The sequence below is a fragment of the Camellia sinensis genome, chromosome 2 (genome assembly GCF_055761805.1).
Source record: "Camellia sinensis isolate YWXY chromosome 2, ASM5576180v1, whole genome shotgun sequence".
Taxonomy (NCBI): Eukaryota; Viridiplantae; Streptophyta; class Magnoliopsida; order Ericales; family Theaceae; genus Camellia; species Camellia sinensis.
The window spans coordinates 218,347,362-218,362,716 of NC_138962.1; the positions used below are offsets into that span (position 1 = coordinate 218,347,362).

General features: G+C 32.3%; 1 protein-coding gene across 2 annotated transcripts; it reads left to right on the forward strand.

Moving 5' to 3' along the window:
* Positions 1–5,136: 5,136 nt before the first annotated feature.
* LOC145820643 (uncharacterized) lies at positions 5,137–7,571 on the forward strand. 2 transcript variants are annotated; one of them, XM_082917021.1, is made up of 2 exons: positions 5,137–5,439; positions 6,097–7,571. In XM_082917021.1, exon 2 carries the CDS (start codon positions 6,121–6,123, stop codon positions 7,312–7,314), a length of 1,194 nt encoding a protein of 397 aa, XP_082773147.1. In that variant the 5' UTR covers positions 5,137–5,439; positions 6,097–6,120; the 3' UTR covers positions 7,315–7,571. The 2 variants fall into 2 exon arrangements, with proteins under 2 accessions (XP_082773147.1, XP_082773148.1); XM_082917022.1 differs by having other exon boundaries at positions 5,347–5,434.
* The last annotated feature ends 7,784 nt before the right edge of the window (positions 7,572–15,355 follow it).

Here is a 15,355-nt window from a genome sequence, read left to right on the forward strand (position 1 = left end):
TGACCAGCCAACCAATCAATCAATTTTATCAAAATAATACAACTAATTAATTTTAAATTTATCAAAAAGTAAATAGTGATATATTCAAAATATTTCCATTTAAATAATATTTATAACAAATATATCATACAACTTATATTTCAAACAGATAATATTTTGTGTCAAATAATATAGAATATGTATATTAAAAAATCTAAAATTTTCAAATAATATTTTAGACATTATCAAAATTAAACAACATGATTAACACCATTTAATCCAAAAAGTTTTCTTATGAACCAATTAATTCTTTTTATTTTGAAAAGTTGTATTTATTTCATTTGATGACATTTGAGTTTAAGTGAATATTCTTTTGTAATTCATTTTTTCTATTTTCTGATTTATTTTGGAGATAGAAAGGTAAGGTGCGAAAGATTCTTTTTGGGGGAGGATTGGTGGCTAAATGTTAATTGGCGAGCGTGGATCTATTGTTTTGTTAGTGAGATTTTTTGATATTACATTGGAGTGTTACATTAGAGTGCTAAATTTGAAAAAAATATACTCAGGAGTTTTTGTGTGTTATATTGATTGGAGTATTACGTTTGAAAAAAATACACTAAGAAATGTTTTTAGAATGTTACGTTGTTACGTTTAAGAAAAGTACACTAAGAAATTTTTTAGTTTATTATAGTAGAGTATTACATTAGAGTGTTACATTTGAAAAAAGTACACTAAGGAGTTTTGTGTACACTAAAGAGTTTTTGTGTACACTAAGGAGTTTTTGTGTGCTACATTGATTGGAGTGTTACGTTTGAATTTTTGTGTGTTACATTGATTGGAGTGTTATATTTGGGAAAAATAGACTAAGAGTTTTTTTTTTTAGAAATGTTACGTTGTTGCGCTTGAAAAAAGTACACTAAATTTTTTTTTTAGTGTGTTACAGGTTTCCTAAATTAGAAAAACGTCGTTTTGTGTAAAAAAAAGAGGAACTCTAAACTCTTCTCTCTCTCTTCTCCCTCATCCCTTCCTACCATTTCGGCGACGGCCAACCCCCCTTTGTCTATTGCTGGGCAACCCTCCCTTGCTCAGCTCCTTTCCAAGTTCCTTTCCCCACCGCCAGCCCCTTTCTCCGTTGCCACCGTTGTTGTCACCAATGCTGTCAAAATCGTAAGATACGCGATACGTATTGTATGATACGTATCGTATAGAAAAAGATACGTATCCCAGACTCATATCTTTGATGACTTGAATCATGGGATATGTTTTTGTATCATACGATTCTGCATCGTATCGCGATTCAACTTGTATCGTACGATTAATTAAGTTTTATATTCTTCTCTACCTTTGGCCCCATTAACTAATTTTTTCACTATCAATCACATAGTTGACACTCATCGAATAGTTGTAAACTATATTATCAAAAAAATCCAATACAAAGGATACCTAAATTCAAATAAACTCGCAAGAAAAATTGACTCTAATAGCCCTTTTGCTACAAGAAAGTAAATTACTATCATAAATCTAATTTGATTATATATATCTTATTGACCAATTTGGTCATTGATTATATGATTTAGTAGCTTATTTTTGTAAAATATTTATATATTATATGAAAATATTTATTTTTTTAGCCATTGTTAAGAGTAGAGTAAGTATTAGTTTTTCCAACCTCTATTTCTTCCCTTCTGTCGATTACTATGTTTGTTCAGTTTTTGTTCTTATTTAAGTTCTTATAACTAGTAGCAAGTGATAATTCAATTGAATAAATACATATTTTGTTCAGTTTTATTCCTTCTTCATTTAGTTTCCTCTAGAAAGGTTCTTACTCTGTTTAAGGCATAAAACTCAATCACAAAGCTTGATTTTTATTTGTGTTCATTGAAAATTTATTTAAGTCTGTCAATTAATCATTATTGATTGGGCTTGAATCAAATTTTTGCTAACAAATCCTCAACTAACAATCTTACTCAACCTAATTCTGAAAATAAATGGACAGATGAGGTATGGAGGGGAGTTCATCCTACCCACTAGAGATATTGTCATCGGTTAGTATTCTTATTATTTTTTTACTAGAGATAGATTTCATTGCGGTAACATGTACATTCTTAATATTTTCTATTAATGTAATTTTGTATATGTAGTAATGTAAGTCATGAGGCCAAATGATTACTGCTTATTTATTTTGATGTATATTTAAAAAAACAAAGGAGCACAATGTTTTTTTTGTTTGTTAAAGAATACATTGTTTGAGGATCTTTCAAATTGTTAAAGACATCTATGATAGTATTAATATAAAAATCTCAAATAATGTCTTTTTTAATAAATATGAATATTGTTCTCTTCTTGCAAGATAATCCTTCGTTCTTTTGTTAAATTTTGTCTGAAGTTCGTAATTTCATATTTCGACGCCTATGTTTCATAAATATTGGAGAGTAACCACTTAAATGTTTAATACAAACGTAGAGGGCAAGTTAGTATAATATTGGAGAGTAACCACTTAAAAGTTTAATACAAACCTAGAGGGCAAGTTGATGTAATGTCGAGATAATTATTAACTATACTAATATAGAATCGGAGGGCCGACCACCCACCTTTAACTGTATCATAGCTTCTGCTTGCACCTCCACGTCACCATCACCACTAATAAATTTATCACTAAGACATTACTTTCAAATTCACAACTAAGGACTCAAGACAATTATTTTGTTGGTCTTAACTCACAACCGGCCTTAACTACAACAATATATAGAGAGAGAGGGAAAAAAGATACATATGATGAACGCAGGTAAGATGAACAATTTAGGCTTCGTTTGCCAAAAAAAAAAAAAAAAAAAAAGTCGGGACTAAAATGGCCACTAGTAAAAAAGATTAATAATATAAAATGTCACATTTAAATCATCATCATTTTATTTTTTTCTTTTACAAAAGTTAAAAAAATAAAAAATACTAACCAAAACAAACTTTTTAATCTCAACCTAAAATAATCAAAAATCAAAATGTCAACTAAAAAAACCAATTGCCATTTGACATACTCTTTTATTCTTAAGCTTTCTTATCATCAACTTTTAATTAAGGAAAATGTTTGGTAGCTCAAAATTTTGTGGCTCAAAGGCTCAAATCTATCAAAACGACGTCATTTTACACTCATTTACACTCAAAACGACGTTGTTTTGAGTAATTTGAGCCATTTGAGCCACAAAATTTTGAGCTACAAAATTTTGAGCTACCTAGCATTGTTGATTAATTAATTAGTAGATAAAGACAAACTAAATTAAAGTTTGGAAGATAAGCTTAAGGTGACCAACTTCTGTATAAATGAAACAAGATGGTTAAATAAGTTTTTTCATAAAAAAAATTTTAGGAACGTCATAGGCCTATTTTGACAATTAAATTAAAAGTCAATTTATTGATTTTTTTTTAGATTATATTACCTCTTTACTTTTTTATGTACCTTTTTAAAAAAATAAAATCAATAAAATACCAAAAATTTAATTTTTAACTTATTTATCAAAATAGGCCATGGTGGATCCACGCTTCCAACTTCTATAGACTTGCAATTAAAAAAAGAAACTCATAGAAACTCAAAGCCATCAACATGGAGAAGGCGACCTGGATATTTGGAGCTGTTTTTTCATCAATCCCTATAGAGGTTCATTAGATAAATGAAGGCTTGTTTTGGGTACTCGGTTAATTTTTTTTTTTTTTTTTTGGTTTTTTAATTTTTTTTGGATCATATTTTTATTTATTTAATTTTTTTTTACATATGTTTTAAAAAAAATAAATAAATAAAAAATAATAAAGTTAGCTTTTAATCTACTTAGAACAAGCCAAAAAGTTGAGGAAATTTCACTTCAAACCTAAAAAATTCATAATAATTCCATTATTGTTTTGAATTTTTAACTTATGCGTTAACATCGTTAGCAAAGTGTGGCGTGTGAAGAAAACTCCGCCCAATTTACAAAATTCATATTAATTCCACCATTTAAAATTTTTAATATATTAAGTCACTTTCACTTCAATATTATTTTTATTTTTAATCTATATGGTCACTTTCACTTCAACATCATTCATTTTTAATCTATACCGTGACTCTCACTTCAACACACACATACGAATTTAAATCTGAAAGGAACGAAGATGGACAGGGAGGAAGACGAAGAAGAAAATGAGGACAGTGAGAAAACAAAGGAGGAATATTTGCATTCAAACTGAAATGATTCTCTCAAACTCATCCTGAAAAAAATAGGAAAACATGGAATGGATACAGAACAACATATTATTCAATTATTTATTTTTATTTTTCAATTATTCAATCTTCCATCTTCTCATTCAATCTATTTGCTTTTCTCATTCAATCACTTTTCTTTTCTCTTATCATTTAGTGTCTAAAATATTTTGTTCTTAACTATTGAATCTCAAATGCTACCTTCAATCATTTTTTTTTTTTTTGAGTATGGAGGTCATAAGTTTAATCTTAAATTTTTTGGGGCAATAATCTCAAACTTTGTTTTTTTAAGATTAAAAGCAGGGATGTAAAAAAAATCGACATAATTGATCTGACCGTTTAAGATCGTCTAAGATTTTAATTTTCGCTCTATTTTCATAACTTGTGGTTTATTTTTATAGCGATACAAATTAAATTGATCAAAATATTTCATTTAAATATTTTTTATTTTAATTCTTTGAACACTAGTATATAAGTAATTAATAATATACGTTTTGTAAAAAAATTAGAGAGGAAAGTATTTATAGAACTTTCATTAATTTTTTTCATTTATTTTCAATATAGATTTTACCAATTTTTATAAAACCTTTTAAAGCTTTATGAAAAAATTTTCTCTACAAAAAATCAACAAAACAAATAAGATTGAGCCGCATTATGCAATCAGTCTCAGTTTCTTAACTCACAAAACTAAAAAGTTTAGTTTGGTGTTAAATTTTCTCTCAATTTTGACCAATTGTTTGGTGGGACTTTCAAATGTCACTTTTTTTTAATATTTATTTACTCTCCAAAACCACGTCATTACGTGTCCGGATGTCCAGCAGCAGAATAATAAAATAAATAAAAGCACAGCTAGGATCCTAAAATTTTTGTCAAAGGTCTCGGGCGGTTAGCATTTTTTAATAAATAAGGAAGGTATGCCAACAGAATGGCTCTATACAAAAATACGGTGGGTGTTTATGGGTCATGATTGAGAACTCCTCCCATCACTACTCCTACCTCCCCACACACATGTGGCGGGTGGTGATTGGAGGAGAAGCAAAAAAAAAAAAAAATTAGCCAATCATGTTGAGGGAGGGGGAGGGGGGGGGGGAGGAAGGGGCCCGGGTCATTATTGGAATATATATATGCAGAGAGGGGAGGAAGAAGTTGTAGGCAAGATTCCAGAGGGAGAGCTACAAGTTTAGCTTTTGTGGCCAAGTTTTCACGAGTTCGTAGGTGTTGAATTCTCCGGTAAGGTTAGTAATTTATCTTCTTGTTTGGATCATTCCACCATGGAAAATGATATACAAATTACTTTTTATAATTATTTAAGTTTAATAATATGTAAGTGGGAAATGGATTTTCATGGAACTTGAATGTAGGGAAATGGATTACTTACAGTCAAAACTTCTTACTTTAGATTTTTAGAGTAATGTTAGGAATTATGAAGAAAATATAATGAAGATTATCATGAAAGATTCTCAATCTTTGAATTACCCATACAACAAAACACCACACACTAATTAAGGGATGAAAAATTTTCATGATGCATTTCATGACATATTTTTTATGATCCCTAACATTATTCAGATTTTTATTAAAGAACTGTCATATCACTGAAATTTTTGTGAGATTTTTAAAAAAATAATTACTTCAGAAATTTTATAAATATTAATAATTATAATTATAATTTTTTTTTTATGTATATATATGTTTTTATCACTGCGGTGTAATTATTACCTCTTGATACCTCTTGAATGAACTTTTTTCGATCTTGCTCTTGGAAAATTAAATCTTCAAAATCTTTATTTTTTATTATTTTTATTTTTAGTATGTAGGTATATGTGTGTGGGCTTTTTACATAATCACATCATGAGCGGATGTTTAACTTTGGTTGTTGTTGTGTTTCTCAGGACATTTTTTAGGTCTAACTAAACATGAAGAGAGATTGCTCTCAGATGCCCGAAGCAGAAGGTTGCCTCTACTTGATCTTCATGTACAGTGGGGGGAAGTACAGTCATTCCTTCCATAGGATTGAACTTTCCCACTTGAATTTGAGCTCTGAGGGGGAGTCTTCCAGCCAGGAAACGAAGAAGCTTCCAGTGGTACCTGAACCTCTGGTCAAGTTACCGTACGAATCGTATCCAGGCTTTATGAGTTTTGTCCATTTTGATGGCAAAATTTATATGTTTGGGGGTGAGCAATATTGCCCAGGAAAACAAGGAAAATTATCTGAGCGTTGCTATGTCTTTGACACTTACAACAACCCCAAGAATGATGTTAATGATGGACCTCCTATGAAAAAGGCAAAATTCAGGCCAATAGTATTGGGTCCTATAGGTGATACATTTTATGTCCTTAGCTCTAACCTTGCCTCGCGTGATCTTGAGAAATTTGAGCCTAAAAGTGAGTCTTGGGACAAGTCTTGGAGTGTTCTCGATCAGTTTCCCTTTGCTAGTAAAGGGCGGCAGCATAAGTATGAGGTCTTCTCATATGCCATCGTCAAGAATTTACTTATTTTTTCAACCCGTAAAGGAATTTTTACCTATCATGTCAAGGAAAATTATTGGACATCATCGCGTGGTGAAAAAGATGATGGGATAAATATGGGTACATTGGGTGATCAGAAAACGAACACGTTGGGTGCTGAGAGTAGTGAGAAAGATAATTGGAAGGCTATGGATTCATTGGGTGGTGAGGAAATGAAAATGTTACCCTTCATCGATGAGGCCAAGTTACTTGATCATTTAAGGTATGCTTTCTCCTCGCCAAAAGAATTTGCTCTTGCAGCCTACGATTTCAATGTGGGCAAGAGGGAATTGCATAGTTATGAAGTACGTGGACTTGTGTTTCCATCTGGGATTGTAGAGGATGAAACGGTAAACATTATGGTGCCTTTGAAGGGTAAAAAATTTTGCATTGTCAGCTCTAGTTTATACGGATGTGGCGAACATTTTTACGTCACTGTTGACATGTATCAGCTTTCTGAAACAACCGGAGGAAGTAATGACAAGTCCAAATATGTCGAAGTCTCTAAAAAGAGTTCGGCAACATATGTCAAAGATGGTTATGAGAGGGCTCCTCTGACAACTACCTGCGTTTTCGCTGGGGGGGGCTTTGGCAACCAGTAAAAAGCCAGCTGTTGGCTTTTTACTTATTTTGGATCATATTATTCCTTTTTTTTGTTGGAAAAATATTTGGAACCCCTTTTCGGGAGCCCCACCACTCCATATTGATGTAGATCAATAATATGCTTGTACTCTTTTTTTATTTGGACCAATCATAAGTGAGTGGGAATAATGTTTTGCCGGGGTATGACTCATTATTGTTTTTTTTTTTTTTTGTAATTTTTCTTTTTTATCTTTAGTGACATTTTTTTTTATTTAAATTTTGTCTTTTTTTTTTGGTCCCTATAGATGAATCTAAAAAGTAATTTTCTTTGAAAAATTCTAAAAGAAATAAATAAAAAGCCAAAATAAGCTTTAAAATATCCAATATTTTTTTTTCCTACTTTTTGTTTTTTATTCCTTCTGATTTTTTCTAAATTTTTTTTAATTTTTCAATTCGCCTTGTCGAGCTGAATCTAAAAACTAAAATTTTTTGAATTAAAAAAAAATCATTAAAGACCAAAATAAGCGCCCCCCTCCCCCAAATAAAATAAAATAAATAAATCTCAAATATCCACTAAGCACACGTGATATTATTTATGTGATGGTGCAAATTAACGGCATAGTAAGAAATTAATTTAGAATGATATGAAAGGTTTTGATTCTAATACTTTAAAGCATGAATATTGGGGATTGCTTTTGGGTTAAAGTCCTAACACCACAATATTTTCTTAATTTAGTGACATTTGAAAGTGTCACAAAATTATTTTTTTAATAATATTTTTTAGTCTTGTGACATTTTAAACAAGTGTCATTTATACCTGTGCCACGATAGATACTAGTGTCACGGTAGATACTTGCAAGTGTCACTACACCATCATGGCTAAGAACTTTCAATGACATTTTGATGTCATGATAAATACTATTTGTGACACTATCAAGCGCTATTAAAAAAAGAGTTAGTGACACTTCTAAGTGTCATTACACCATCAAGGTTATACACTTTCAGTGATAGACATTATTCGTGACGTTATCAAGTGCCATTAAAAAAGACTTGTAATTTAAAAAATGCAACTATATGAATTTTTAATGACGTTTGTTATCTTACAATTGATATAAATGACACTAAATCCAATTCATTTGTGCCATTAAATGATATAAGTGACATTGGAACTTGTTTTAGTGATACTTTGCAATGCTACTATCGCTACTACAAAATATCACTTATAAGTTCTTTTCATTGACACTTTTAAAAGCCACAATTAAATATGCGTAAATACCTGCAAAAATTTAATCGATTTTATAAACAATTGAATATTAATTGATACATCCTATATTAATTTGACATTCATTCATCTTGTAATATTTTCATAATAATGAACAAATATTACCACCATAAGATCATCACATCAAAAACAAAAAAAATTCAAACCACGATCATTTTTTTATCTAGAAATATAAATTTGTAAACTACAACACCAAAAAAATCTGTTTGAAATCAAAACCAAACGCAAACATGTAAACTACAACTCAACAATACAAACAAAATAGCATACAAAAAATAAAAAGGGATTAAATAGTTTAACAAAAAACACCCAGGAATAAATGGGTCAACATTCCCTAAATGGGATTTATGAGTAATTTTTTCAAGTTGTTAAGATATTATTAAATCATTTAATGAAAAAAAAAATACTCAATTTTCATTGATAAAATATTTAAAAACAAACAATCTCTCAAAAATTAATGCTAGATAACATATTAATAATTTAATATTAGACTTATTTCAAACTGTATAAACAACGTAAAATTTATCATTTTAAGTAATGTGTTTATTATGTATTTATTTTTTTTAAAGTTGAAATAAAGGAATTTTTTTTTCCCTTCAATTTGCATTACTTATTTATTCATATGTAAAAAAATTATTATTTTATCTTTTTTAAATCATATATTATTCTCAAATTTTAATTTTAATTTTTGAGTCATTAAACTTCTAATCAATGCGTATTTGAAAGAAAAAAAAAATGCAAGTTAATATTTCTTAATGGTTCGTCAATGGTGCCTGGCATGAGAGGTTGAAGAAAAAAGAAGCTTAATGGTTACTCAGTGGGGGCTATCATTTTTTTTTGGTTGTTGTTGTTGGCTGATCGATGTTTTTGGATCTGATTGTTACAAGTTGTATATATGTATTATGCACATTGCTATTGTAACTTAAATTCTGTATTAAATATATATATTTGCTTAAAACTACATTTGTGAGTTTGATTTACTAAGTTCTGTTTGTTGCAAAATTCAAGTTGATTTGTTTTAACATGTTACAGTTTTAAATATTGCCAGCATTTTCAAGGGTAACCAAAAAGAGAGAGAGAGAGAGAGAGAAAGAGAGAGAGAAAACTAGTGATATGAAACAAATGTGTTAGATTTTGAAGGAAGACCATTCAAATCTTTCTTATATTCTTCTAGTGCCTCCATCTGAATACTTATAGTTCTAAAAATCAGTCATCAGGTACAGTACCAGCCCGAATGTAATAGCTTGTCAAGGCCCCAATTTGAATACATCTTGGTGGTGTGCTAACTGATTTCATAGCCAAACTGGCTGGTTCCTATTATGTATTAGATTGTAATCGTTACGGTGAATGGCTGGCTACATCCCACGACTGCGAACTCAATTCTTGATACATAGTAATGAGTTTCCAGTTAGTTCTCTCTCACAACCTGTATCATTTTCCCCCTAGTGTAGCATTAGTAATGAATTTTGCAGTCGGTTTTGTGTTGAAGTATGGTTATGAATGTCAGTAAGTCTCACAACGGGCATATATTCTACAAAATTGTGAAACAAACAACACACAAGTACCTGCATCTAAACTTCCCAGGCCTCCCTTTGGGCCGGCCGGCCGCCGCCTTCGGCTATGGCGGTCGGCTGGCCTAGTTCTTTCCGGCATCCGTTTGTTTTGTTCTTTTTCCTCCAATAAACTTGATTTCCCTCATTTCTCCCACCTTAGGGTGTTTGTCTTGCAGCGGTTGGTTTTTATGGTGATTCGGGGCCGTCCAGGATCTTCATTCGTGCGCTCTTTTGCGAGTAGGAGCTTGAGGGGTGAACTCTGGTTCAGGTTGGTGGAGAAGTTTCGATGCTTTGTTTGGACGGAAACATGGATGTCGAAGTCGATCCAGATCTGTCTGGTTTTCATTCGTGCGCTCCTCTTTGGGTGAGAGTTTGAGGGGTGATCTTCTTCTAATGTATGGTGGTGTCCCAGCGGTTGGTCGGTGTCTTGGTTGGTGTATGGAGCTGCAGTGGTGTGGGTGTTGATCTGTCTTCGAGTGTCGTTCTTCGTGGAGCTGCAGTGGGTGTGGGTGTGGGTGTCTTCGGCAGCAAGTGTGGAGGCTGGAGTTTGGAGTTTGGAGGTTGGGTGTTAATCTGTCTTCAGAGTTTGGAGGTTGGAGTTTGGAGTTGCAATGGTGTTTGGAGCTGTGGGCTGTTGGTTGATGGTGTTTTCCGGTGGTGTTTGGAGTTTGGCAGGTTGTTCGGCAGCAAGTGTGGAGGTTGGAGTTTGGAGTTTGGAGGTTGGGTGTTAATCTGTCTTCGGAGTTTGGAGGTGGAGTTTGGAGTTGCAATGGAGATTGGAGTTGTAATGGTGTTTGGAGCTGTGGGCTGTTGGTTGATGGTATTTTCCGGTGGTATTTGGAGCCGTGACCTGTTGGCTACAGTGTTTTCCGGTGGTGTGGGGAGTGCAGCAGCGTGCAGCAGAGTAGGTGTGGCCTCGGGAGTGCAGTAGCACAGCAGCTTAGGTGTTCAGGTGGGTGGTTGGCTGCAGAGTAGGCGTGGGCGTGAGCTGCAGAGTAGGCGTGGGTGGCGTGGGTCTTGGGTAATGTGGGCTGTGGGAGTGTAGGTGTTTAAAATATTTGGGTTACTAGCTTGATTTTGTGGTTTGATTCTGGTGGGTTGATTTTTGTGGAAAATCATGTATTTTATATTTTGTTAAGTCCTTCTTAACTTTTTTTGTTTAAAAAAATTATGAGGCTGAGGGGTTGGTTGTATGGTTGCGAGTAGCAGTAGTAGGGATTTTTTATACTTTCCGAAACTCTCTCAGTGCATTTCATCTTCCTGTACCTTTAATTTCATGTTTTTAATGAAATTTTTCTTTGCCGATCAAAAAAAAAAAAGTCTCACAACGGGCTGTACACAGAATCTTGTCATGTATACACGATTTTATTCAATAAAATGAACACAAATTTCGCAATCTATGCTGTGTCTTAGACAATCTTTAGGCAATTTTGTTCACATGGGTATATGCACACAATGTGAGTTTTATGACCCATATGAGACATTTAATAAAATTTTTAAAATCTCTAACATTTTTATTTTGTTTATTTAAGTTCTTACATTATGCGCCCAACCCAAAATTAAACCACATAAAATTGTCATGAATATGATGGGCCCACTAGGGGGTTAGCCCAATACACCTTTTCATACCTCTGCGGCATGCATTATTCCCACCATCTACCTACTAAGTTTTGCAATCAATGTCATCTATATAAAAAATAATTTCCTTAGACATCTATAAATATTGAAATAAATTATATTTTATTTTATAAAATAAATCGCAAATATAATTGTAAATTTGAATAATCTATGTTATAAAATAAAATACAATTTGTTAATGTGTCTATAATTGTCCGATAGAGTTGATTTTTTGTATAAATGACTTCTATTGCGAGGGCTACAAGGTAAATAATTCAGATTATGTGCTTGAATTAGGGCTCACAGAAGTCTATGAAAGAGTATGTGGGTCCATTTGTTTTGTTTGACAGCGAAGGGAATTGGATTAGGATAGATGTGTGACACACTATTAGCGTTTGTTTGCAAAATAGGGCAGCTATCATATAACCCTTGGAGGAGGCCAGGGGATTAGCAAAGGCCTCCAAGAATTGGGTTTTAAAATTAGTGGGGAGATTCACTTGGAAAAAATCATTTTGCCTATGTTGTGTGTTATGTATTTGTGTATTTTTTTGTGTGTGGATGTTATGTCATTATATATATATATATATATAGAGAGAGAGAGAGAGAGGGGGGGGGGGGAAATGATATATATGATAAACGTAGGCAAGGTGAACAATTTACTCTTTCATACTTAGGCTTTCTTGTCATCAATTTTTAATTAATTAGTATATAAGCCTAAGTAAGAGGACAAAATTAAATTTTGGAAGATAAGCTTAAGTTGACCAACTTTTGTATAAATGAAATAAGATGGTCAAATAAAGTTATTTCATAAAATAATTTTTAGGAACGTTATCGTTGATCCACCACTTTCAAGTTTTTGTAGACTTGCAATTAAAAAAAAGAAAGTGATACAAAATGGGTGGGTGGTGGTGCAGGACAGGAATAACAACGCTATCAATATTCAATGTTAGCGAAAATATCAGAAAAATTATATTTTATTGATAAATAATGTAAAGAAAATGAGATACAAATAGATCAAGTTAAGGTACAGATATCTCGTTTTTTTTAAGGAGATCAAGCCCACTGCGATAGGAAGAACCTAAATACCGATGCAGCAGTCACGAAACTATGACTTGTCTCCTCCAAGATACAACAGCCTGACCACTTGTCGTATGATTTAGGCTAACTCTGCACAAGATGGTGAACCCAAAGCTCCACCAAGAAAAACACCCTTCTTTGCTAGTAATCTCGCAAGTGTCAATAATAGTTTGTGTAGAAAAGAATAGATGAAAAGAACTATTTACAGGCCACTATAGGACCTTACAAATTACACCAAAAAATAATAATGACCATTAAACTAGAGACAAGGGAGAGTCTCTAAATATTAACTCACCACCAAGTCCATAAACTTCTAATTAATCTCCATTCATGAACAAAACAAAAGGTCACCAAAAAACCATGAATCTCCATTCACCAGACAAAATGAGATTTATGAACAAGACCAAAAAAAGATACATGAACAAGACAAAAGGTCAAATTAAAAAAATAATAATAAAAATAAATAAATAAATAATAGATATTAAAATGGTCCAACAATCTTCCACTCATTGTAATATCAACAAGGTCAAAAGAGATTATCAAACACAGATAGACTAGTATGCATCATGAAGGTGTGATCTGTATTAAACCTTCATTAGGGAAACAACTTCTACTCCAGAGTCAGTAATGATCTCAGACTTGAGCTATGACTACTTAGAAGAAATAAAGTATTAATGTTCGCACATAATAATCCAGGTGTTGACATGAGCTTTAATAGCCCGCACATTACGGCCTTATGCCTATCCCGGTTTTCATGAGCATATTTGAGAATAAGCCTTGTTCTCATAGAAAGCGACCCCACTTTCATGCTCACATAGGTGAAATCTGTCAAGGATGTTCCTGTAATTTGTATACCCCACTCAACAAGTGCTACAGAATTTCATTAAGAGTATAAAAACTCAACCCTCTAACATTACAGAACAAATGCACTTACATCATAGGGATGGATAACAAAATATTAAAGAGTGCATTTTTTTACAACCACCATATGATTCGTTCTTCCCATTGAACCTAGTTACAAAATCTCTGGTCCCCAAGTTAGGAGTCCCTTCATACATGGTTTATGATTTTATAGGCTTCAAACCAATCCCCCTCGATGTATTCCAAACCCTATCTCTCACCAAGGCCTTGGTTAACAGATCCGCAAGATTATCACAAGATTTTACATAATTCACAATTATGATGTCATTATTCGAATAGGATCTCACATTACTGTGTTTCCTTCGAGTAGTTCTAGATTTACCATTATAAAAATGGTTGTTCACTCTACCAATAGCAGCAGTGCTATCACAACGAATTAACATATGAGGAATTGGTTTTTCCCAAAAAGGGATTTCATGTAACAAATCTCTCAACCAATTTGCTTCCTCACATGCTAAAGCTAATGCTATAAGCTCAGCTTCCATGATAGAATTAGCAATTATAGTCTGTTTTTTAGACTTCCAACATATAGCACCACCACCCAAGGTATAAAAAAAAAAAACCTAAGGTAGAGAGAGAATTATTGACAAAGTATTCTAATCAGCATCTCTATATCCCTCATGTACCGCAGGATACTTGTTATAAAACAAACCACAATTTTTTATACCAAATAAATATCTCATAATTCTTCCTATGGCTAGCCAATGACCTTGACTTGGCTTACTAATAAATCAGCTAAGTAGTCCAACAATATATACAATGTCAGGTCTAGTACAGTCAGTAGCATATCTCAAACTGCCAATCATACTAACATATTCCTTTTGATTAATCACTTCTTTTTCAATTGTTACAACAGATAAATGTATGCTTGCATCAAAAGGAATAGCAACATGTTTACAGTCTAAAAAATTATATTTCTTTAAAATTTTCTCAACATAATGTGACTGGTCAAGAAAAATGACATCATTTGTCTTGGCAATTTCAATTCTCAAAATAAAATTGGCTTCACCAAGATCTTTTATATCAAAATGGCTATTAAGCATATTTTTAGTCTCATTCATAATATGCAAATTAGAGCCAACGATAAGTAGATCATCTACATATAGGCTAATAATCACATGTGCATTCTCACAAATTTTATAATATATGCACTTATCGCATTCATTAGTCTTATAGCCATTCTTAAGCATGCATGAATCAAATTTCTCATGTCACTGTTTAGGAGCTTATTTTAAACCATAAAGGGATTTAGTTAGCTTACACACCATGCTTTCTTAGCCATGCTCCACAAAGCCCTCAGGTTGGTCCATGTAAATCTCCTCATCTAAATCTCCATTTAAAAATGCTGTTTTAACATCCATTTCATGAATTTTTAAATCATGAATTGTAGCCACTGCTATCAATAGTGTAATTGATGTAACTCTAATAACCAGAGAAAAAGTATCAAACAAATCAAGATCAACTTATTGCCTAAAACCTTTAGCGACAAGCCTCGTTTTATATTTATCTATAGTTCCATCCAGTTTAAGTTTTTTTACAAAGGAGCCATTTATACTCAATAATTTTACAACCTGGAGGTAAATCCACTAGCTTCCATGTTTTATTTGAAAG

Bases quoted from the DNA above. Each gene is read 5' to 3' on its own strand.
- LOC145820643 (XM_082917021.1), top strand. From the start codon at position 6,121: ATGAAGAGAGATTGCTCTCAGATGCCCGAAGCAGAAGGTTGCCTCTAC.